This window comes from Oryx dammah, unplaced genomic scaffold (assembly GCF_014754425.2).
Source record: "Oryx dammah isolate SB20612 unplaced genomic scaffold, SCBI_Odam_1.1 HiC_scaffold_20, whole genome shotgun sequence".
Taxonomy (NCBI): domain Eukaryota; kingdom Metazoa; phylum Chordata; class Mammalia; order Artiodactyla; family Bovidae; genus Oryx; species Oryx dammah.
In genome coordinates, this window is record NW_024070204.1 from 143,645 (window position 1) to 168,824 (window position 25,180).

The window sequence follows — 25,180 nt, forward strand, 5'->3', positions numbered from 1 at the left end:
CCTGAGGGGACATACCCCCAGACCCAGGCCTCCTGAGGGGGCTCCCCGGGACCCAGGCCCCCTGAGGGGGCTCCCCAGGACCCAGGCCTCCTGAGGGGGCTCCCCCGGGACCCGGGCCTCCTGAGGGGACATACCCCCAGACCCAGGCCTTCTGAGGGGCACCCGGGCCTCCTGAGGGGGCTCCCCTGGCCACGTTGGGACAGTCTTAGCATTAAGATGAACGAGGGTGGTGACAGATGATGATCCAGCAAATGAGATGGGTTTCTCTAAATCCGCATGGATATAAGTAAATGAACAACGAAACAGACACCACGATTCCTGACCAAACTGCCAGGAGAGAGCACTCTAGACGGGTCACTTTTGAGTGGAGGTGAATTATAAGATGCCCAGTTGATAAGCAGTGTAGGGATAATTCAGGCTGGAAATGTCAGTGGATGCTAAAATTGGTGAAAGTGAGAAATGGAATTTTGAATCTTGAAAAACAAAGTATTAATTAGCTACAAAGAGGGAAGCCCTCCAGTGGGGAAAGCCGGCACACACTGTCCCCGTGACCAGACGTGGCCTCACCAGTCCCGGAAGAAACCGACCCCGTGTGCCAGGCCGCAGGGTGTGTGAGGACACTTCTTAGTTTTGTGATGTTCCCGCCAGACATGCTGAGGACTCAGCAACAAACTGGACCTCAGGGCAGCCTGCAGAGCAGCTTGTCCCCTCTTGAGTCGAGAAGGACCAGGGGCACCTGGATGGAGAGTAGCCCGTGCCTGGCTGAGAGGGTGCTCTGGGCAGTCGGTGAAGTCCCAGGGTGGAGGGGGTATCTCTGGGCAGAGGACACTGGGTGTCGTTCTTACAACATTTCTGCAAGCTTGATATTGTCTCAAAACACAAACAAAAAGAAGGAATAGAGAAAACTGTGGACCTGGGAGATTGCTGAGGGTATGAGTCAAGGGGAGAAGCTGGAGGAGGAGCAGCAGAGAGGGTGGGGTTGGGGGCGGGCAGGAGCTGATGTTCCTAGAGCTCGGCTAAATTTTTAGGGGAAGGAACCAGTCCTTTTGCAAGGGGAGAGTGTGCTCTGAGCAGCAGGGTTTCTTGCAGCCATGTTACCACCAGCGGTTCCACAGGCTGAGCCACGGGCCCCTGAGGGGACAAGTGCTGGGAGGGAGTGGAGGGGGCTTCTGGGGGCATCCAGCCCAGCTCGCCTGCAGCCGCTTCATGACCAGGCGCTGGGGTCTCCCTTCTCCAAGCGTTTGCTCAGAGCCACCTCTGGAGGCCTCCTCCAGCCACACTGGGACCTTCCGTGCTGGGCTGTGTCCCCGGATGGGGGTGGAGACTGACCCAGCCATGGAAGGCCCCAAGCACCAGGGCAGAGACCTCCCCACACCCCCTGCCCAGTCAGCCCTGCCTGTGGGTGGTGAGTCGGGCAGGACTCTGGTGGAAATGACCCCTGGAGTCACTGGTGATGACGGATGGGCTCCAGGTTGGGCGACGCGCAAGTTCTGTGCTTGGAGGCTTCTTTGTAACTTCATTTACAAATTCATCCAGTGCACACCCATCAGGCACTGTGACCGCCAGGCCGGCCGCTGCTCCAGATCCAGCCTGTCCTTGGCTGGAGCTGCCCTGAGGACAGTCTGCCCCTTCCAGCCCCTTCGACCTGGAGTCCCTGACTTGGTGTCATTGTAGATGAGCAGGCGCTGGAGGAGGAGCAGCGGGGAGGGTGGGGCGGGGGCGGGCAGGAGCTGGTGCTCCTGGAGCTCGCCTCGAGCTTTCCGGGGAAGGGGCCAGTCCTTGTGCTCTGAGCGTCCTCGCCGGCCTGCCTGTGAGTCGCAGCGGTGGCACCTCCGCTGCCTCCTGCGGGCTCTCTGACTGTGGTGAAGGGCTCTCTAGTGGTGGCCTTGGCCTGCGACGGCTCGTGGTGGGGCTTGGGTCCCCAGCCAGAGAGAGGCCAAGTCGTGTCAGACCAGTGGTCAGTGACCAGGCCTCTGGCCCTTCAGCTTTGCAGAAAAGAATTCCCGCAAAGATGGGAGGTAGTGAAGCAAGTGTTTATTAGGAGGAGCAAGAGTACAATGTATGTGGACGACACAGGGGTGGACTCAGAGAGAGTCTCTAGAGTTGTGTCCTCGTGGCAGTTTGAATTACTTTTATGGGCATTTCTTCTGGGCTTCCTGTGGCCAATCATCTTGATTTCCCTGGTTTACAGCCCACATTTGATGTATCTCAAGATCCTCCCATGTGTTTGCGTGCGTCCCTTAGCCAAGATGGATTTTACAAGGGATATGGGTAGAGAACATCCCTTGACATAACTCCCCCTTTGACCTCCAAGGAGCCTTTACATGCATATGTGGTTGGGGAGGTCTCCTGACTTCTCGAATGAGATATATGTGGTCTGGGCAGGGCCCAGCCTCCTGTCTTAATTGTCCTGCTACCCTCATTTTGGAGTCTCAGCCCACAGGGAATGGCTCTCCAATGGCTTTACCCTGCTGGGTGGTATCTCCTCCTTCCTCAGTGGTGGGCGGGTTTGTTTGCCCCACAGCTTGTGGGGTCTTGGTTCCCCGACTAGGGATGGGACCCTCGTCCCCCACACTGAAAGGTGGGCTCTTAACCCCTGGACCATGAGGCAAGTCCCCCTGCCCTGCTTATCTTGATAGCATGCAGTTACTCATGGAATAAGTACCTGACTTCATAGCACTGTCTTTTTTCTTTTTGGTTTTGTCTGCTTTTCCGAAATGTTTCTTGAGCCCTGGGCTTGCCACTGTACACTTCCCTTCAGATTGTTGAAACTTAGTGAGAAACCCGAACGGTTGACCTCTTCTACCACGAAGAGCGTGTGGAACCAAAACGCGTGTGAATAAAATCCCCTTTTCTTTTTCTTCCCAAAGAGCTACTTTTGGTTGTCTTTTTTTCCTTTTTCTCTTTAAATTTATGGATTTAGTTTAATTGGAGGATAATTACTCTACAATATTGTGATGTTTTTGTCACGTGCTAAGTCGCGCAGTCGTGTCTGAGTCTTTGTGACCTAGGGACTGTAGCCCACCAGGCTCCTCTGTCCATGGGGTTTTCCAGGCAAGAATACTGGAGTGGCCCTCCTCCGCAGGATCTTCCCAACCCAGGGATCAAGCCCGTATCCCCAGCATCTCCTGCACTGCAGGCAGGCTCCTTACCTGGGAAGCCGCACATCACCATGAATCAGTCATAAGCATACGTGTGTCCCCTCCATCCTGAGCCACCCCCACCCTTCCAGGTTGTCCCAGAGCACTGGCTTTGGGTGCCCTGTTTCAAGCATCAAACTCAAACCGGTCACCTACTTTACATATGGTAATATACATGTTTCAATGCTATTCTCTCGAATCATCCCCCTCTCCTGCTTCCACTGAGCCCAAAAGTCTGCTCTTTATGTTTGGGTCTCCTTTGCTGCCCTGCACGTAGAATCACTGGTACCATCTTTCTAGATTCCACATACATGCATTAATATATGGTATTTGTCTTTTCCTTTCTGACTGACTTCACTCTGTTTAATAGGCTCTAGATTCGTCCACCTCATTAGAACTGTCTCAAATGCATTCCTTTTTATAGCTGAGTAATATTCCATTGTGTGTGTGAACGACAGCTTCCTTATCCATTCGTCTGTGGATGGACATCTAGGTTGCTTCCATGACCTGGCTATCGTAAACAGTGCTTCCGTGAACATTGGGGTACCTGTGTCTTTTTCAATTCTGGTTTCCTCGGGGTATGACCAGTAGTGGGACTGCTGAATCGTGTGGTGGTTTTATTCCCGGTTTTTTAAGGACTCTCCAGACTGTTCTCTATGGTGACTGTATCAGTTTGCATTCCCACCAACAGTGTAGGATGGTTCCCTTTTCTCCAGCATTTGCTATTTGTGAACTTTTTGATGATGGCCGTTCTGACCGGTGTGAGATGAAACCTCGTTGCAGGTTTGATCTGCGCGTCTCTAATAATGAGCGATGCTGAGCGTCTTCTCATGTTTGTTAGCCACCTGCACGTCTCTTTGGAGAAGTGTCTCTTCATGGCTTCTGCCCATTGTTTGATTGGGTTGCTCATTTTTCTGGCATTGAGCTGCATGAGCTGCTTGTACATTTTGGAGATTAACCCTTTGTCAGTTGCTTCATTTGCTGTTCTTCTGAGGGCTGCCTTTTCACCTTGCTTATAGTTTCCTTTGTTGTGCAAAAGCTATATTTGAGGAGATAACAGTCGAGGAGATAATAGTTGAGAACTTCCCTAAAATGCTTGTGTCTCGCACTGCAGCATGGGGATTAAGGAGAGAGCACAGTTCCTCTGCAGGACTTGAGGCCCTGAGCTCCTGCCCGCTGGACCCCAGAAAGCCAGTGAAGAGGGGTGGGCTGGGCGCCTGTGGAGGCAGGGGCTCTGCTTTCCTGGTGCCAGATTGAGCACCAGGAGCCAGATTGAGCTGTGAAACCTCTGGGGCTTCCCTGGTCATTGTGGAAAACAGGGACATTCTTTCTGTAGAAAACCCACAAGCTGATGCGGTCTGCGTCCTGGGGTGGACTCTTGTTTTCTAAACATAGGCACGTCTATTCACATGCCTGATGTTTCTTCTCACCTAACTAAGCTTGGGGCTCTGAACGCAGTTTGAGTGCCTCCTCCGCACCTGCCTAACTGTGGGGCTCAAAAGGACACGCACCCATGCCCCGATCCCCTCCCTCGGGGCTAAGGTGAGAGCTGGTCCAGCCCCGGCCACATATGCCCACGTGCTCTCGGTCACCTTTCCTGGGCTGGGCGGGCAGACTCTGGCACGACAGCACAGAGCCCCGTGAGCACGTCTGTTCTCGGCAGCACAGGTGCAGGAAACCGCAGCCCCTCTGTGGACCCCTCTGCTGGCGAGTCGCAGGACGGCACTTGCTACCAGCCTGTGTGATTCCCGTTCATCCTTCAACGGCAAGACAAGGAGTTTTTCAGTTCTTGAAAAGCGAGGCGTGGGCGAGAGTTTGAATGCCTGAAAACTGAGGTGCTCCATGAATTTGATGCCAGAGTTGCGGCGGGGTCTGCAGGCGTGCTGGGGTGGGAGCTCGGGTCAGAGTGGGGCCCCGCATTCTCCATCTGCCCCCCAGGCCTGGCCACTGGTTCCCCCGGCAGGTGTGCTGCACTGCCCGGGACCCACACGTGCCCTTGGACTCGTGGGGCCTCTGGACCCCTGAGCGGTGTCCCCAGGGTCACCCAGAGGGGCTGGTGGTGGGGGCAGGGGTGAACGAAGCCAGTTAACCTCCCAATCTCTCAGGAAGGTTGGTTCTCCAGGTCCTGGGCCCCTGTCTCAAGGAGGGCATGCGGTCCCTGCAGGAAGTTGCAGGGTGCCCACCGGAGGGGCGAGTTTGCCTGCTTCCTGGGCCTGGTCTCAGCTGCTGACAGGGAATGGCCAAGAGCCGCCACCACGGACGTGGCTGCGGCCACTCCCGTCTCAGCTCTCCTGCTGTGACAGACACACAGACATCACCATTCAGTCCTGGAGGCCGGAGTTCCGAGCTCAGAGCACCCTGTGGCTGGGCTCTGGTGAGGACTGAATTCTGAATTGTCCTCACCTGGGAAGGGGTGAGGTGCCCCTGGGGTCTGTTAAAGGACACTCATCCTGCTCGTGGGGCTCCGCTCGTGGCCCAGAGCCCCTCCCAACACCGTGACCTCAGGGGACAGGAATGTGGGCACACGGGCGACCGTGTGGAGGCCTGTGCCGAGTTGGTGGCAGCAAGACACGGAACATGAGGGTGCCGCTGCCGAGGCCCCTCTCGAAGCCCCTCAAGTGAGTGGCGTGTTGGACCCCCAGCAGCCCACCCCCATCTCAGGGGGCGCCAAGGCCCCCGGACAGCTGCTCTGAGCCTGTGCTCCTCTGCCGAGCAGGCCCTGAAGTGCATCTGGGCTGGAAGCATGCAGGAGTGGGGGGCAGGCCTGCTCCTTGGGGTCCCAGGGTCTCCAAGCTCTCTGCCTCCCTCCACGCTGACCTCCCTCCGCAGCGTGGAGAGAGCTGGGCTGCGCTGTGATCACAGCAGCTGCCTGCAGAGGGACACGGCCGAGCGTGAACGCAGCCCTGGATGCGCGGGCCGGGGTGGTGAGCTACTGGACCAGGGCTGGAGGGTCAGAGCCAGGCTGTGTGTGCGGTGACCTGTCCACCCCAGGAGCTGCCGCTCATCAGAGCGGAGGTCCAGCCCAGCTTCCTGGGGTACCCTGGCTCCTCTCTCGTCACCCTGGTGGCGAAACTCCTGCACCTCGAGCCCAGACAGTCCCCCCCACCCCATATTCCCTGTGTCCATAATCTGGACTCACCTGTCCTGTCCCTGGGGAGCAGGGTGGCTTCTGGGCATCATGCACGTCCAGAGGCAGAAACGGGGCATCTCTGGGTTTTTCCTCCACCAGGGACACTTGGCAACTCTCAGTGGTCAGACCCAAGCACAGGACCCTGAGCAGCGACAGGTGGGGCTGGGTCCTTGTGGCAGGTGGCTCGGCCCAGAGTGGCAGCTGCCCTGAGTCTCCTCTGTGTGAAGGACCGGGAAGGAGGTGAGGTATGGCAGGGCGGAGCCCCCAAGGGCAGTGGCCTCTCCAGTCTCCCCCCTGGGCTGGGTGCAGCCCTGCCCACACAGGGACGCCCACCGTTTGCATGAGGATCACACACATCCTGTCTTCTCCAGGCAAGGCTCATTCAGTCGTGGCCAACTCTTTGCGACCCTTCGGCCACAGGCTGCTGGGCTCCACGGGGGTTTTCGGCAAGCATACTGGAGTGGGTTGCCATTTCCTCCAGGGGATCTTCCCCAGCCAGAGATCAAACCCCCGTCTCCTGGGTCTCCTGCATTGCAGGCGGATTGCGTACCACTGAGCTATTAGGGAAGCCTCTCAGGAATGCAGGGAGTCAGGGAAGTGAGGGAAGCTGGTTCCGGTTGGTTCTGCAGACCACTGGTGGATGGGTCAGACAGGACAGTGAGAACCTCTGCTGTGGCCAGAGCTCTGGGGCCTGTGGAGGGGAGGGAACCCAGGGCCTCCGGCTGAGCCCCGGGTGCAGGCAGTCTCAGGGCTCAGGCTGGGCTGTGCCAGCCTCAGGGAGTCCGTGCGTTCCTGGGAGGGGGCAGCCCTGACTGGCCTCCTCTTCTGCCTGCAGGCCCTCAGCTGTGTCTGCAGACGGTGCAGAAGGCGATCCCAGGCTCTGCCCTGGGCCAGGATGGCTTCTGTGGGGCTGGGGGTCTTGGCGGCCCCTCCCACCACCCCTCGGAGGCAGGCTGTGGGGAGGAGGCCGCCTGCCTGCGGGGTGGGGCGGGTGGGTCATCAGTGCTAGCCGGAACCTGCGTCATGTGGCTTGGCCTCTTTGGGGACAATGGGGGGGACAGCGGCTCAGCGGGGGCACGAGGCCCTTAGACGCGCGGGCTCGCATTTCTGGCTGGACCCCAGGGGTTCCTGGAACCAGGGGCCATGGGGCACCCCTGCCAAGACCTTCCTTGCAGGGCCCAGAGGCCACAGCAACTCCTCTCCAACTTCCACAAACTTCCCCCTGGACCCCCCAACCCACATACACCTGCTCTCCGCTAGCTCTTCTCCCTGGCATGTTACCAGGGGCAACCAGGAGCAGGAGACAGGGGAGCATGGTGGTGGGCTCGCCCTTTGTCTAAGAGGAGGCCTGGCGGGGAGGGCGCCAGCAGTGGGACTGACGGCTGTCTGCAGAGACCCTGCCTGCAGCCCTGGCCTCCCCTGTGGGCCCCACTCAGACGGAGCTGGGCTCAGTCCCAGGTCATCGTGGGTGAGACCCTCCCCCCACTGCCCGCCATGGCAGGGAGGGAGAGAGCCCGGCCCTGGAGAGAGATGCTGAGATGAAAGAGCAGACCCAGATGCTGGCCGCAGGGCCACGGGGAGTGTGGACTGTTCCCCCCACCCCGCACCCCTGGGGGTGCTCCCCCACCCCCCCACCCTCGGGGTGCTCTGTCCCCGCTGCCCCACTGCTGTGCCATCCCCCCCATTAAGAGGACTGGCACCCCCAGCCCTCCAGGCCCTGGCTCTGACCCCCCACCCACACAGAGTTTGCTGCCCTGGCAACTTCCGGCCCCCCGACCTGGGGGGCTGTGCCTCAGAGGGGTTTTCGGAAGGCCGCGCCCCCCCCGCCCCCGCCCTGGCGGGGCCTCCGGGACAGCCTCGGAATCGCATTTGGCTTCTTCCAGTCTCGCCGCAGGCCTGGGGGTGGGGCGCGCGGGCGGCCCTGCTCGCACGCGAGGCCCTGGCCGCGGGCCAGGCGGCTGTCACTGCGGCGCTGACGCCCCATCGCGTGACAGCGGCCCGCGGAGGCCCTGCCGGGCGTGCCCCGCGGAATGTGGCTGCGGAGGCGGGAAGCGGGGGTGCCCGCTGGGGGCGCACGCGATGCTGCCGTGCTGTCGGGGGGCGGGGGGGGGCAGGGAAGTAGGAAGGGGACCCCACTTCTGCCTCCAGAAGCGACCTCTGCTCCCTGCGGCCGCCTGTGTCGGCTCTGGCCTCTGCAAGCCTGTGTTCCGGAGTTGGGAGCGGGAGGGGCGGGGGCAGGGTCCCAGCAGGGGTCAGCAAATTCCCCCCCCCTGCCCCCCGCTTGGTGATGTCACCGCCTGGGGATGCCCCAACCTCCAGCTGCTGGCAGCAGCACCCCCACTCGGGGCTGCAGGGCTGAGAAGCAGGAGAGCCCGGAAGCCGACCCCAAACCTCCCCTTCCCCTTGGGGAGGGGCGGGGGACGCCCCCACAGTGCGCTTTGCGGTTGGTCAGTCAGGAGGCCTTGCTGGTCTAGGTCCTGGAGAGGAGGGCCCTGGTGCACTGGGTGGGGGCGTGGGGTCCTGCCTCCCCCCACCCATGCCGCCCGCTCCTGGCCTCAGACCACCTGGGAGTGTGGCCTCTGGGTGGACTGTTGCGCTGGACCCTCTGGGAGGCCCGCAGAAGGGGTGGGACTGGGCCTGGGCCCCAGCCTGCTCCCTCCTGGGTCTTCCTCGGCCTCAGAGCCGGGCTGTGTGGTCCTCAGTCAGAGTCGGGGGGCGCCTGGGCCCCAGGAGGTTCCCGTGGACCCCAGCACGGCTCCGGTCTCCTGGGGCCTCTGCTCAGGGAGGGCTGGCTCCAGCAGTCTCGGGCACCCACCTTTCAGCTTTCTGAGCAGAGAGGCACACACAAGGGATCAAGTGTTCGCGCCTCTGGCTTCTGAGCTCAGAGCTTTTTTGGTGCCTTGAAAACCAGCAACTGAGAGGTGGGCTCGGCTGCTGGAGGGAGAGAGAACCTTCCCTTTCGTGGGGCAGGGAGGCCGGTCGGCCGTGTCTCTGCCCTGGGCCCCAGGGCACTGTCCTGTTTCCCGGAACTCAGCACCTTCTGCTGAGGAAACGGGTTTGTATCTCGTTCCATTTACTGTGGGAGAGGGAGGGGATGGAGCACAGCTTCCGAGGAGGAGGGATGGAGAGGCCACGGCAGGAGCACCGAGGGGACCGCGTGGTTGGGGCTGAGGGCCTCCAGAGGAGCCCTTTCTCCCTGTGGACACCCTCAGTCTGGACCAGGGACGTGGAGGAGGGGTCAGCTTGGCTGCTGCCTGTGTGTCTCTGTGTGTGTGTGTGTCCCTGTGTGTGTGTCCCTCTGTGTGTCTGTGTTTGTATGTCTGTGTGTGTGTCTGTGTGTCTGTGTGTCTCTGTGTGTGTGTCTGTGTGTCTGTGTGTGTCTGTTTCTGTGTGTGTCTCTGTGTGTCTCTCTGTGTGTGCGTGACTGTGTGTCTCTTTGTGTCTGTGTGTGTCCTTGTGTGTGTGTCTCTGTGTCCCCTTGTGTGTGTGCGTGACTGTATGTGTCTGTGTGTGTCTGTGTGTGTATCTCACTGTGCCTGTATGTGTCTGTTTCTGTATGTGTGTCTCTGCATGTGTGTGTGTCTGTGTGTCTGTGTGTCTCTGTGTGTGTCTGTGTGTCCCTGTCTGTATGAGTGTCTGTGTGTTTGTATGTCTGTGTGTGTGTCTGTGTGTGTGCCTGTGTGTGTGCCTGTGTGTCTCTGTGTGTGTCTCTGTCTGTGTGTGTCTGTTTCCTTATGTATCTGTGTCTGTGTGTGTGTGAATGTATGTGTGAGGGGTCCCCACCCAACCTGGAGGGCACACTGGGGGCCTGGGGCCCTGCATTTCTGACCAGCTCCTGGGGGAGCCCGTGGGCCCTGGAGGGAGTGTTCAGCACGACTTCTGGTTTGGGAAGAAACGCTGGGGAGCTCTGCGGTGTGCTTTTATTTTACCCCGACACCGGATGAGGCGGTGATGGCCAGCAGGGCCCTTGGTGGCACTAACACCCCCCCCAGATCAGGGGAAATGGAAGCGTAGCCCTGGAGGCCTCCATGGAGGCGTCAACGCCAGGCCGGCTCCTGGCCGGGACCCTCATAATTCCAGGAGCTGCTGACAGAGCGTGGAGTTCAGGGCTAGGAGGTGGACGTCTGTCTGTCTGAGTGCTTCGCCTCAAGTGCAGATGAGGCCAGAGTCGGGGTAGGGGGGCGGCAGGGGGCTCGGGCAGGGGTGGGGGTCCATGGGGCACTGGCCGCTGCAGTCTGGGTCAGGCCGGGGCTCTGGGGCGGAGGGACCGGAGGGGGTGTGGGGGGCTCCTGGCTACTGGTTCCCTCGAACAGTGGTGTCCAGTCTGGGGACTTGCCCAGGCTTGGGTCTTAAGAGGGGAGCTTTGGGACCCCTGAAGGGCCGCTGAAGCGGGGAAGGTGGTTAAGAGGCTCCTGGGGGAGGCGGAGAACAGGGCGGGGCGAGGTCCTTGGGGTGCGGCCAGCTGAGGAGCCCTGTCCCTGAATGTCCCCCACCAGCTGCCCGGTGCCGCCCTGGGTACCCGGGAGGAGAGCAGACCTGGGCCGGCGTGCCTGCGGAGGGTGGGAGCCAGGGACGCAGGAAGAGCGTGACTGACCGTGCCCCCCTCAGCCCTGCAGGAGAGGCGCCCAAGGTCGCCGGGAGACCGGGGTCCACGCAGAGGGTCTACAGGCTCGGCCGTGCTGGAGGGAAGGCTGCTGCTGGAGGTGAGCCCCCAACCCCGCACCCCTGGGTCTCCTGGCCGCGTTGCGGCGTCAGTCATGGCCGTTCACAACCACCAGGGAGCTCAGTCTCAGGAGGGCTTGGTTGCAGGTGGGCTCCAGGACCTCTGGGCAGCACACACGGGTGACCCCCAGGATGGGAACCTCGCTTTCCTTCTGCATTTTCTGGTTTTACTTGTCGATGCGAGAACCTAATAACATACCAAGCGGGCTTTTCCCCTCAGACTGAGGACAGAAAATCATGCATTGTGAGTCCCGGGTTGACCCCGTTGTTGACGCTACACACCGGACGTCACGGGCGGGACAGGCCTTCTCACCAGAGCCGAGCCTGCTGGGTGGTTCTGAACAGCTTTTCCTGACAAGATAAAGGGAGGTGGGGCTTCCCGGGTGGGAGCAGTCGCTGCTCACAGGGTGAGAGTGCTGCGATGTCCACCAGAGATGCAGGCCTCCCGGGAGGGCGGGGGTGCAGGCTGTCCCTCCCTGCAGGGTTGGGGTGCAGGGAGCAGCCCACGACAGGCTGCCCCGTAACCCGCGGCCGCGGTGGCCTTGCAGCCGGGCTGCCCTGGCCCACGTGTCCCCTGCGTGTCTGCCCGTGGGCCCAGAGCTGAGCCTCTGCTTCTGTGCCCCCAGCCTTGTTTGGCGGGCAGTTCTGACCCCAGATGAAGTCGGCCACAGCCGCGTGCCCTCCGTGGCCCCCAGTTCAGCATGTCTGTTAGGTGATGGGATGGAGGGCAGGTGCTGCTCAGGTGGGAGAAGCCCCACCAGGCAGCCGCCCGTCCGCCCGCCTGAGAGCGGCTCGGTCCCTGCAGGCGGCTGGTCTGCGGCCCAGGCTGCTCCACGGCCCGCATCCCCCTCCCCGCCGGTCATGCTGGGAGTGAGAGTGCTCCCGGCTTGTGCCCGCTCAGGTCCCCCGCCTGCCGGGCCAGCGCCCTCGGGGTCTGAGTGTTGCACAGGGATACGCGGTAACCTTGGCAGTGGCCACAGGGCCTTCCTTCCCCCGTGGCCCGGACAGCTCCTCCCCCTGCGGCTTCCTCCATGAGGAAGGGGGGCCCAGGAGACACCTTTTCATCTCAGCCAGGCTCCTGCCTCAGCGCTTTGTTAGAGGTGTGGACGAGGAAGAGAGGGTGGCCGACTGGCTCCTCGGGGTCCGCCTCCTGGCCCTGCTCTGCCTGTGTCTGCTCAGCGGCCCCCCACCCCCGATCAGGCCCCCGACGGCCTGCGTCACCCTGCACCTTGTCGTGCAGGCCACGCTGCCCCCACCACCCCCGCCCCACAGCCCCCGGGCCTCAGCCCTGCCGAGGGGCGTGGATGCTTGGAGGCCCTAGGAGCTTACAGACCGTCTCTTTCCTAAAGAGGTGAAAACATCTGAGGGCAGATGGGGTTCTCGCAGGCGACAGGGTTTGCATTTGATTCGCAGGGTGCTGGGGCCTCCCACCCCGGGGCCCCATGGAGCAGAGAGCAGGCCTAAGAGCGGAGTGCTTTGAGAAATGTGCTTTCGGAAGTGGGAACGTTCCTGTATTCATTACTTACCGGGTTTGTAGGAAGCAAATCTTAAATGTCATTTCTCCTCTGAAGCTGCTTTTTTCTGTCAGTGCTAGTGAACATGGAGAACCTCCTGCCAGCCTGGATTCCATTCTCGCCAGATGACAGCTGGCATCACCCTACTCATGTTCAAGGTTAAAATGATATCTTAGCCATAAAATCGTGTTTAAACTTTCGCTCTGCACTATAAACACAGAAGCCGGCGCACACAGCCCGCTGTCCCGGTTAGAGTGCCAGGCACCGTCCTGCACCCGGGGCTACCACCCAGGGCCACACTCCCCCGGTATCTCCGGGCTGTCCTGCCTCCACGGGGGAGAGAGTCCTGGGCCTTTGTGCTTACGGCCGTGTCGTGGGCCTTGGGCCACCCCCACCAAGGAGGGTGTCTCCTGTCTAGCTGAAGACACCCTGACCCCTTGACCTGGCTGGAGATGAGGTGTCCTGGGCTGCATGGGACTCTTCTGAACTGTGTTCTTTCTGGCAGTTAGGGCGAGAGCACTGAGCAAGTCCTCCCCCGAGGTTTCCCTCCTGCTCTCCGTTTGCAGCCAGACCCCCACCTGCCCCCGCTCCGCGTCCTGCACCTGTGTCCGAGCGGCCAGCGCCTGCGGGGTGGGTGTCTCATCGCACTGGCCCTCCCAGCCGCTGAGGCCTGCAGAGGGTTTCCAGGCTGTGCGGACTGTGAGTAGAGCTGTGATGAGCGTTCACACACAGGTTCCTCTGCACACGGGTTTTCCTTTGCTTCGGATGACGGGCTTGTGTGTGCTTAACTTTGCAAGAGACGGTCACGCTGCTTGCCTGGGCGGCTGTGCTGGTGCGTCCCCGCCACAGGGACGGAGCTCTAAGCTGCTCCAAGTCCCTGGTTTGCACGGTGTACCCAGCCGTTTTAGGAGCTGGGCCCATGTGGGTTTAATTTGTGTTTCCCTCATGACTGATAACGCTGAGCGTCTTTCTGTGTGTCTCCGCCATCCACAGATCCTCTTTGTAAGCTGTCTGCTCAAGCCTTTGTCCATTAAGCAAAGATCGGGTTGTTTGCTCTCTTAACTGCTGCGTTCTGAGCTCATGTAAACGTCCCAGCAAGCCTCCCTGTGTGCAGGTTCCGTAGCGTTTGCTCCCAGCCTGGCTTGTCTTTTCATTCTTTTTCTTTTGTTTCGTTGTGTGGTGTTTTTTTTTTTTTTTTTTTTGGTCTTTTCATTCTTGACAGGGTCTTGCAGAGTGAAAGCATTAACTTTGACAAAATTCAGTCTACCCATTTTTTAATAATAGACCATGATGTTGGTGTCAGATGTAAGAACTCTTTGCTTATTCCAAGGTTACAAAGATCGTTCTTCTATGTTTGAGGCCAGTGTTTCCTGCTGCTGCATTCAGTTCTAAGTTTTACACTCAAGTCTGTGATCTATTTTTAGTTAACTTTAGGGTAAGGTAGGAGACATAGGGCAAGATTTCTTTATTTTTGCATATGAATTCTAGTTTTTTCAGAACCATTTATTCAAAAGTTGATCCTTTCACCATTGAATTACCTTTATACCTTCATAAAAAAGTCAGTTGGTCATATTTCTGAGTCTGTTTCTGGACTCTCACCTGGCTCATTGCTTATGTGTCTAACCTTCCACAGAGAAGCACGTTGCTGTCTTGATTGCTATGCTCTTGTTGTTCTTGAGTGGCTCAGTTGTGTCCGGCTCTTTGCCACCCCATGGACTGCAGCACACCAGACTTTCCTGTCCTTCACCATCTCCCAGAGTTTGCTCAAACTCTGTCCATGGAGTCGGTGATGCCATCCAGCCCTCTCATCCTCTGTCGTCCCCTTCTCCTCCCGCCTTCAGTCTTCCCAGCATCAGGGTCTTTCCTGATGAGTCAGCTCTTCTCATCAGGTGGCCAAAGTATTGGAGTTTCAGCTTTAGCATCAGTCCTTCCAAGGAATATTTAGGGTTGATTTTCTTTATAATTACTGGTTTGATCTCCTTGTTGTCCAAGGGACTCTTAAGAGTCTTCTCCAACTCCACAGTTCAAAAGCATCAATTCTTCAGTGCTCAGCCCTTATGATCCAACTCTCACATCCATACATGACTACTGGAAAAACCATAGCTTAGACTAGGTGGGCCTTTGTTGGCAAAGTAATGTGTCTGCTTTTTCTTACGCTCATTTTGCTTTTTATAGGTGTCTTAGATTAAGGAATTTGCCGCTATTCCTTCATTTCTGAGAGTTCTTATTATGAATGGACATTAAAAGTTTTGTTAGATGCTTTTTCTGCATCTGCTGAGACCATGGTTTTTTTCCTGAGTCTTTCCATATTTAATATTGTGAATTGCATTAATTGGCTTTCGAATGCTGCCTCCCCCTTTCATGCCCGGGATAGGCCTCATCTGTGTATTGCTGGGTTCAGTCTTGCTAGTATTTTGGAGATTCTGTGTTTATGTCCATGAAACTGCTTTCTGTTTTCTCTTGACGTCTTTGTGGCGGCGTGCTGATGCAGGCTTCATAACATTGGTTGGGAGTGTTCCCTTTTCTTTTTCCTGAAAGAGTTTGTGTAGAATTAATGTTATCCCTCCTCAAGTGATTATAGAATTCACCAGAGAAAACAACTGATCTGGGGATTTTCTTTAGATTTTCTTTAGTTTAAATCGTAGAAGATTAAACTGTGAGTGTGTTTTCCTTAATTAATAGAGGACTGTTTACGTTATCTATTCTAGTGTGAATCTGAGTAGTTTGCGTCTTTCAGGGAGTTGGTCTGCTCCATCCACATTGCTGATCCGTGAGTGCACCGCTGTCCACAGCTTTCGCGTGTTGCCCTTTTAATGTCTGTGGGTTCTGCGGCTATGTCTCATTTTTTGTTTCATTGGTAATTTGTGTTTTTCTTAGTCACTTGGGCTAGAAGTATATTCACTTTATGGATTTTTTTCAAAGACACACAGCTATTAGTTTCACTGACTGTTGCTATGGGCTGGATACTGTGTCCCCCTGACCCCCACCAAAATTAATATAATTCAGATTCACACTAGACTGGAGACCTCCCTCCAGTGTGGCGGTGTTTGGAGGGGAGGTGGTCATGAATGGGGTTGGTGCTCTTGTAAGAGGCCCCAGAGAGGCCCTGCCCCTCCCTCCTGAAGGACAGGTCTGTCTGTGAGCCCGACTGCTGGTCCTGGGTAAGGTGTCCGCCGAAACATTAGCCACATCACGTCGTCTGCTGACGCTGACGACTTTTATGTCCTTGCTGATCTTCTGTCTGCTCGTAACCTGAAAGACGCCTCCAGCATGATTACGGATTTCTGTGCTTCTCTTCGAAGTTCTGTCAGCTTTGCTCTGTGTTCTTCGGGGTTCTGTGTGTGCTGCAGACTTCCTTAGGGTTATGTTTTCTTCTTGAGTTGACCTTTCTATCGTTATCATCGTGCGCCTCGTAGCATTAGACGCACCTCTTTATTGTAGTCTTCCTGGGGTCTGCTTTGTCTGAGGAACTGAATACAGTCGCACCAGCTTTTTTCTAGTTAATGTTCCTTGGCATACCTTGCTTCATCTTTTCGTCTTAACCCGTTTGTATTATTACATTTAATGTACTGATGGTATATTTGGGGGCCTTTTTTTGGTTTTGCTTTTCTGAGTCCAGTCCAACAGCATCATTTTTTTAATTGGTGTATTTAGGGCATTTATATTGCAGTAATCGTTGATATTATTGGATTTCAGTCTACCACTTCATAATTTTTCTATATTTTGTTTCTTTTCTGTCTTCCTTTTGATTTCCATTTCAGTATCTCTGCTGACCTTTGCTGCTTAGTTTTGATATGCTTGGGCTTGGGTATATGCTGGGTTTATTAGATCGTCCTATTTAGGGTTTGCTGAGCTTTCTGAGGGCTTCCCAGGTGGAGCTAGTGGTAAAGAACCTGCTTGCCGATGCAGCAGACGAAAGAGACTCCTGTATGATCCCTGGTCTGGAAGGTCCCCTGGAGAAGGGGCATGGCTGCCCACTCCAGTGTTCTTGTCTGGAGAATCCCACGGACAGAGGAGCCTGGTGGGCTTCACAGTCCATAGGGTCGCAAAGAGTCAGACACAACTGAAGCAACTTAGCATGCATGCAAGAGCTACCTGAGCCTATAAGTTTATCTTTCACCAAATTTGGGAAGTTTTCAGCCATAGTCTTCAAATATTTTCTATTGCTTCAGAAGCCCCACTGCCCAGCCGTTAGCCTTTCTCATCCTGTGCACAGGGACTGAGGCCCCCCTCACTTTTCCCCATATTTTCTCTCTCAGGCTGGCCACTTCCTATTGTGACTTTACTGGCTCTTCTCCGCCACCTCCATCCTGCTCTTCAGTCCGTCCTGTGAAAGTTTTACTTCATGCATTTTATTTCTCACCTGAAACACTCAGTTTTCTTCACGGTGTCTGTTTCTTGTCTGAGATGCCGCGTCTTTCCTGGTGTTTTCCTTTCTGAGTGCTTCCCTTCTCTCCTGGAGGAGGCTGGCCATTCTGCATCCCTCCCTGACCACCAGTCGTCGGCCTCTGCTTCCTGTCTCCTCACATTCCGGGGCTATGTATGTGCAGTAATTGTGGCTGTGCGTCTGGCTGAGTGAGGCGCAGGTTCCTGACCTGTTCTCGGAGCCTGTGAACTTGTTACTTCACACAAAACTAAAGGCAGGACTAAAGGCGTGGACATTCAGGCTTCCCCGCGGGGCTCACAGCTCTGAGGTTGCGCAGGGGCCTGCGCCCGCTCCTCGAGTCCTGCACGCTCAGGGTTTGTGGGTCTCTGGGAAGAGGCTGATGGAGCCAAACCCAGGAACCACGAGAAAGCAGCTGCATGGAGATGGCCGTGTGGAAAAGAGAGGGTGCACAGACAGGCCACGCGGCCCTTGGGCTCCTCAGACACGGGGACACGCGCCCGTGCGAGGCCAGCTGGAGATCCTAACAGCGCTCAAAACTTAAAGGCGTGAGAGCAAAACCTGGAAATCCGTGGAAGGGTCCAGAGTTTGAGTCTTCCCGCATGTAACTGAGGAACAGGCGGAGAAAAACAGGAAAGTTGGGGAAGTTACCAGGCCCCGGGGACCTGTGTACTCAGAGCTCCAGAAAGATCAGAGGGGAGGAAATGGTCAAGGAAGCGACCCAGAAGATTCCCAGAACCCGGGACTGAGTTTCCGTCCCAAAGGCCCCATGGGTGACCAGTACAGAGAATGAGAAGGACCAAGTGTTTCGGTTCAGTTCAGCTCAGTTGCTCAGTCGTGTCCCATCCCACGGACTGCAGCACGCCAGCACGCCCGGTCCATCACCAACTCCCGGAGCTTGCTGAAACTCCGTCCAACGAGTCGGTGATGCCATCCAACCATCTCATCCTCTCTCGTCCCCTTCTCCTCCAGCCTCCAGTCTTTTCCAACATCAGCATCTTTTCAAATGAGGCAGTTCTTTGCATCAGGTGGCCAATGTATTGGAATCAGGTATTGATCAAACCAGTCCATCCTAAAGGAAATTAGTCCTGAATATTCACTGGAAGGACTGACGCTAAAGCTGAAGCTCCAATACCAAGCTTTCACCTCTGTGAAACTCCACACTCAGCGCAGGAGGCTTGGCTCTGAGACCAGGAGGCGGAGTCAGAAAGGCCACGGGGAGGTGCCTGAGGGGAGAGGGCACCTGCCTGCCTTAGAGGGGTGGGGGCACTCCTGGGCCTCCCAGTTCCACTTTCTCCACGTGAAGCAGGCCGTGACCAAGTGGCAGGTGGGGACCTGGAGCCCGCGGCCCACCGGGAGGTGGGGAGAAGGTGGTGGACCACTCGCTGTGGGAGGGTGGGGGTAAGTCATCGCCCAGCGGTCACTGAGGACAGCGCATCCCCCCCCCACCCCTGCTGAGAAGCGTCCGGAGCACCGAGCAGCTCAGGTTCTGGCAGAGCAGTGATGCCGCTTCATCGAGCAGAAGCGAGCTGTGGTGGTGGGTGGGCACGCCGACACCTGAAACCCTGGGAAGCCGGGGGCAGCCACTCAGGGAGCTGCGAGCAAGCCGCTCCGCTTCCCGGCTCCAGGCAGCTGCCAGAGCAGGAAGCCCTCGAACTCTGCACTTTTACTCTGCCCCTCGTCCCTCTGGGTGTCCGTCAGATGCTCAGGTTGCCCTGCTCTCCAGCATCCTGCAGCTGGGACGGCCCCTTGCTGTCTCCACCAGGCTCCCGCTCTCGTTAACTGGCCTTGCCCGTGCACCATGGGCCCTGGCTGGGGGTCTAGCCTCTTTATTCTCCGTGTAATACTCTTGCTGAGGGCTAATTTCTGCCCTTGTATTTTGTAATTTCTATTGACTGTACTTTCCTGGGTTTCTTGTCCTTCTCTCTAGCTCCCCATTCAGGCCGCGCTTTCTCGTGCTAAAGGAGTCGCACGCTCCACTTTAGTTCTTGGGGACCGCCTGGTGGCCCCGCATGGACACAGTGACTGTCCAGAAGTTGGATGGCACAGGTCCTGCCACGGTCCTCAGTTCTCCAGGCCCCTTTGAGGTTCCACACGCAGGCCCCTTCTCCACAGCCCCCGAGTGCTTCCCCGTGGAGCTCCTGTGGAATCTTTCCGCATCCCACCCGTGCTTTCACACTTGGATCCCAACTTGGCCAAGTGCAGACTTCTAGGCTTGAAGTTTTCCCTCGACCGTCAGCAGTCCTGTCCGACGCTTTGGGGCCCAGTCCGCCACCGGGCTCCGAGACCTGTTCTCTGTGTCAGGTCTGCTCTGGCTCTGTCTGGAGCTTTTGTGAGCCTGTCTTTGGCCCTGATACTCTTGAATTTCACTGTGATATGTCTTTCGTCTTGTTTTTCCTGCTTGGTGCTCTGAGTTCTTTCCATCTGAGGTCTTTCTTCTTCAGTTTGGATGCTTTGCCCGTGTCCCTCCCGGTTACTGGTTCCCCCTCTGGAGCCCCGCGCCCAGGGCCCCTGGGCAGTGCTCCCACCCGCAGCTCTTTCTCCCGTGCTGTCTGTTGTCCTTCTCTGCTGCCCCAGGGCCAGTCCTCCAGGCTGCGCGCATCACGTGGGCCTCCGTCTGTGCTCTGCGTAACCGCTCAGTCCTGCCCGGCCCTGCAACCCCGTGGAGGGTAGCCTGCCAGTCTCCTCCTCCTCCCTATATTTCCTTACCTAGTAAGTGTTTCCCCTTGATTTGCTCACACTGCTTCTTATTATTTCATTTTGCTATGTCTGCCTCCTTAAATCTGTATGTTAAGCTCATGCTCGTCTGATCCTCTGCTCTGTGCTTCCCCACCCGCCGGCATTCCCCAGACTGTGTCCTGGCGCATGTGTGCTGGGGTATGGAGGGTCGGGGCGGGGGTGCGGTGGGCCGAGTGGACTTGCCTCCTTGGTGACGGTCTCCTCTAGAAAGGGCTGGCCTGGGGTGTGCGCGGGGTGGGAGGGGTGAGTGCCTGGGGGTGCGGCTCAGCTGTGCCCTGCAGCCCTGCTTCCCTTATCCTACCAGGCAACGCAAGGGGCCCAGCAGAGGAGGAAAGGGCTCTTGCTTCTATTCTCTGCTCCCCCCGAATGCCCGCCCTGGGCTCGGGCCACAGCCTTCCTCATCCTGACCCAGACAGCCCTGGGCCCCCACTGGGGTAAGGGGGTGACTTTGCGGGGTGCGCGGAGCCTGTGCTGGCTTGCCCTGTGCAGACACAGAAGCCTGAACCTTGCTGCAGGGCAGGGATGCACAGGGCCGCTGGGTTGTGCTGCATTTCTGCCTTTGAGGCCGCAGCAGCATCCTTGGGTTAAAGCGGTCAAGATCCTCTGGAGAGGGGTGGCAAACGGGCCGGCGTGCTGATTCCCGAGTGAGGGGGTTTTGCTATTCCTGCTGCTGGCCCTGGGCCCAGGCAGGTGACTCACGCGACCCCGTGGCACCCATGGGCCTCAAGGAAGAGCCGTGAGAGGGCCTTGCGTGTCTGGAAGGCCCGAGGACCACGCTCACTCAGCAGGCTGTTGACCCGTGCCAACCGAGCTGGCGCGGTTTCTGGAAAAGCCAGCACAATTCCCGGGAAGTTCTCAGGAACCACAAGAGACGTGCTGAGAACAAGAGTGCCGACTCTCTCACCTTCAGGCTGTTGCTCTCCTAGAGAAAGACCTAGAAACCCCTTTGCCTGGTTGGGCACAGTGAGCGGGGGCCAAGAGTGCCTGCTCCTGGCGGATGTGTCTGAGGACTCCCTGCTGCAGTTCCCTCCACTGGGTGCTGGGCCCACGGGTCTTCTAGGGACAGGGGCACAAAACCCCAGAGCCGGCACAGTGGGGCACAGAGTCAGCTGGCAGGGGTGGGAGATGGGCGGCCTAGGGCAGGGGTCTCAGGGTCGCCGTCAGAGGGGGGCCGGGCTGCAGGAGGGGGCGTCACACACCCGGGATCCCGACTGCCAGAGGGTGGTGTTGGCAAGGTCACCGGTGTGCGTCTGAGGCCCGGCGTGGGCGTCCCAGGCCCTCCTACCCCTCGGCTCTGGGGAGAGCGCCTTGATGTCCGCACACCTGTACCCACGCGTTTTCTGGACCCGCTGAGCAGGCTGCTGCGGGGGCTGACCCATCTCCCACTCTGGTCTCTGTGCTCTGAGAAGTACTGTCCCACCTTCTGCCGTGACCCTGTTGTTCCCAAACTTCTTTGATGTGGCTCTTCTTTCAGGGACTCGACAGATGTAAGTAAAAGTGTAAATTCCCGGGGGGCTGGCCTTTGGGTGGACAGAGCCCCAAAGGGCAGGCTGCCCCCACTGCCCAGCAGACCCCCAGCCCCACCCTGGGGCCTTTCTGACGTCCACTGAGCGTCCAGGGCGGTGCCGGCCTCAGGCTGTGTGCACCGCGGTGCACGGTAGCGTTCTGCCCACCTAGCAGTCTCCCCGTGGTCAGAAACCCACAGTCCCTGGCCCCACCCCTGAAGACAGTTCAGCTGTTTGGGGCCCTTCTGTGGCTTTTAGACCTAGAGCTCTGTGCTGTGTGCCTCCTGGCCATCCATGGTCACTCCAGCTGTCCAGCTTGAGCCCCTGAGCGTCCGTAGTCAGCGAGCAGGGCTTCCTGGTCAGCTTACCCCATGGCCACTCAAGCCCTGCTCTGCCCTGGGCTCTCCCGGGCTTGGACGTGTGTGCCCCAGGCTCTGCCCTCACTGAGCCCACGGTCATAGGGAGGGTCCCAGTGGGGACTTGAGCCGAGGTGAGGACGCAGGCCGGCCCTCCGAAGGACGACCTGCGGGCCAGGCTGCGCCCGCTGCATGGCCTCAATGTCAGCCTCGCCATTCACCGCTGGGCACTGAGACGCTGCAGGCCTGCGGCATCTGCAGGGTTTCATCACCAGGGAAGAGCTCCTGGCTCGCTCTGGGTCACCCTGGGTTCACGGAGGAGCAGCTGAATGTCGTGGGGCCTGAGAACCTGCCTGTCCCACAGCCAAGGCTGCGGCCTGGTTTGTTCCACGTGGAGCCTGGGTTCCCCCCCGTGGAGCCTGGTTCACCCACCACAGAGCCTGGGTTCACCCTCAGTTTGTTCCACATGGAGCCTGGGTTCCCCCACAGTGGAGCCCAGGTCTACCCACCATGGTACCTGGGTTCCCCGACACCCCATGGAGCCTGGGTTCCCCCACCATGGAACCTGATTCACCCCCGGTTTGTTCCACATGGAGCCCAGTTCACCCACCACAGAGCCTGGGTTCACCCACCATGGAGCCCGGGTCCACCCCCACTCCCATGGACCCCAGGTTCCCCCACCATGGAGCCCAGGTCCACCCCGATGGAGCCCGGTTCACCCCCATGGAGCCCGGTTCACCCCCGGTTTGTTCCACGTGCAGTCTGGGGGCTCACACCAGCTCCTTCCTGAGGGCTGCTGTGGCAGTACCCTGCGTTGCCGTCGGGCCAGCTTGGCTGGGCTCTCCTGTGTAATGACTCCTCCACAGGGGCTCTCTCTGGCTCCCAGGGGCACCCCTCCCTGCTGCAGGCCCCCTTGGGCTCCCTGGGGGCATAGGAATGGTCTAGAACCTGTCCACAGATCTCGAGTGACCCTCGGCTGTGAGGCTGAGGCTGGTGGCTCCCGCTCGGAGATTTAGGGGGGTGAGTGGGGGCAACCCCTCCACCCCAGGAGCCCAGCAGGATGGACCTGCCTCTCAGACGGAGCACGGCCACTCCTTCAGGGTCATCAGGAGCACCTGTTCATCGATGGCCCGTAAAGTGCTTCTCAGGAGCTAAACCAAGTTTACATTCAGAGAGTCGTCCCAATCTTCAAGCAGGCTTTGTTTTCTCTTTAGAAAACACTGCCAACACTTTTGGTAAATCACTCATTCCAGCACAAAACCCCAAGTTCTAATTGACAGGACCAGTATTGACTCTGCCCTTACTCTATGTGGGTGCTTCTTTGAGCTCAGAGAGGGTCCCTGCTGTCATCCTCATTTTTCAGATGAGGAACCTGAGGCCCAGAGAGGTTCAGTAGTTTGTCCAAGGTCACACAGCTGTTGAAAAAGCAGCCTTTGGTTGAGGTGCTTTTGAAATGGTCACGTCCGCCCAGGGAAGGAAGAGCTATGTCTGCAGCGGCCTCGTTCTGTGTGCGGTTCTGGGCTCCCCTCCCACCGGCTGCAGGAGGGCCCAGGGCCAGCCTCACCGTCCAGACACCTGCACTGTCCAGCTGCTCACCTGGAGAGGACGACCCCGGGGCCGTGGCTGGTGGAGCAGGGCCGGGCTAGCACGGGGCCAGCTCCCAGGGCCCGGGGGTCTGCACCTGCCTCCACCCTCGTGGCTCTGCCCTGGCAGCCCACTGCCTCTTTCGAGAACTGTTTGCAAGCGCTGTCGCTCTCTGAGGCTGGAGCCCAAGGCCAAGTTTACTGTTTGTGGGATCTATAAACAGCCGGCGAGCCGTCCCCTGCAGAAGCGCCTTGCACGCACACGGGCCCCGCGGCAAGGCCCAGCGAGTGATCTGGCTCCAGCAGGCCCAGCGGCCGGTGCCCCGTCGCGTGACTGGCGGCCCGGCCTGTGGTGTTGCTCCGTTGCCATGGCGACAGCTCTCAGGGGAGGGCCCGGCTCCCAACTTCCCTTCATTCCAGAAGGGGCGAGGAGAGGGGCTGCTGGAAATGTTCCTTTTCCCTCTTCTTTTTCCTCTGCTGTGACCTTGACGAGCAATCTTTGAAGTGCTCGCCGGCTATTTTCTTCTGCCTGTGTTGGAAGACATCAGGATGTTCAAGGGCTGTCCGGAGGAAGTCCCGCTTGCTCAGCCGTTCGCCCCCATCCCTGCCGCGGGGCCGCTGGTGACGTCCGGGGCAGGGCGCGCGGCCGGCCCGTGGAGGCAGGTGCAGCTCCCGTGACTGGCTGTCACTGAACGTGGACGCGGTTGTTTCTCCTCTTAAAAAAGCGCAGCCTTCAGCTTGGGGCCAAATTCTTTTCTCCGCTTGGAGAAGTGATCTCATTTTCCATGTACCATATTTAAAAAAACACAAAAGTCTTGCAGGATTAAAAGAGAGAGAGAAAACAAACAAACGTTTGCGATGCATATTTGCCCCGGCCGGTCCCACATGTGCGGCAGTATTTGGCGTGAGGCTTCCAGGCCAGAACGTCGATCTGATATTGAATCCATATGACTCGGCAAACAGCGTTTACGGTCGTTTTTCTTTTTAAAATTTCTGCCTGGTGAGTTAAAATTAAGGTTGTTTTCGGCTGTGACTAATCTCGTAAAATCTTTTTTGAGACAGCATTTGATGCACTCAGACCATGAGCATCTCTTTGGTCTTTGGACTATTATTAGTGGGACGTTGGGAGTCTGGGCTGCCTCTGAGACGGGAAATGCTGTGTGGACAGCTGGTGGCGCCCACTTCGCCCACTCCCGCCGCTGGGGGCAAGTGGGGGTCCCCACGCCTGCAGCTTGCCCGGGGGAGGGGGACGAGGCTCTCAGGCCACCACCGCCCAGCCCCGCGTGGCATCTGGGCTCAATCCCCTGGGCCACGTGGCCACTGGTCAGTGAGTCTATAAGAAGGAGGGACAGTAAGCCCGTTGCCACAGTAACAGAGCCGCACCAGAAGGCCACCGAAGCCTGCGGTGGCCCCAGTGTGGCCCACCCTGCTCCTGCCCAGAATCCTGGGGTGGGACTTAGATGGGCAGCCTGCAGGCCCTTCCTGGGATGCTCCTGCCAGCTCCGGGTCAGGCGCGAGGCCTGTGGCTTCCCGCTCCGGCTTTCCTGGCCAGAGGGCTTGGTCACGGTGGCCGAGGCAGCAGGCTGCACCAGCCCCCAGGGCCTCGGCCACCAGAACCTGCCGGCCATGGGGCAGGGTGGGGAGGGAGGCAGGCACCGAGTGGGTGTTCTGCCGAGGCCCTGGGTCACAGGACGCCAGGTTTGCCGGGGAGCCGCTGGAAGCCATCGCAGGAGGGCCACGGGCAGTGGTGTGAGCACCAGCGCCACCCTCGTCCTGGGGGACGCCCAGCTCTGGGGGCAGCAGGTCCCACCATGCAGGTGCCCAGCGGTGCTGCAGCAAGGGAAGGCGGTGGCCTTTCCTCCTTGCCTTAGGCGTCTCCCATCCATGCAGGGTCCCATCCAGACGCGGGCGTCTCCGGGAGCCCCTCCCAGGAGCTGAGAGCAGCCCAGATGCCCGTTGAGCGACGGCCTGCGGGTGCAGTGGGGTGTTAGTCAGCCTTGAAGAGGAAGGGAATTCCACCACGGGCTCTGCACGGACGAGCTTGAGGATATCGTGCTGAGAGCCCGAGCCTGGCCCGGAAGGGCCAGTCCTGTGAGTCCACTCAGGA

At 58.5% G+C, this 25,180-nt stretch overlaps 1 protein-coding gene across 1 annotated transcript in view; it reads left to right on the plus strand.

The window, feature by feature from the left end:
• Positions 1 to 25,180, plus strand: part of AHRR (aryl-hydrocarbon receptor repressor) — an 81,193-nt gene that overhangs the window by 29,280 nt on the left and 26,733 nt on the right. The window contains exon 4 of the mRNA XM_040262216.1: positions 10,879 to 10,973. Within this exon, the coding sequence (XP_040118150.1) occupies positions 10,879 to 10,973 (95 nt within the window). The remainder of the gene's footprint in view (positions 1 to 10,878; positions 10,974 to 25,180) is intronic.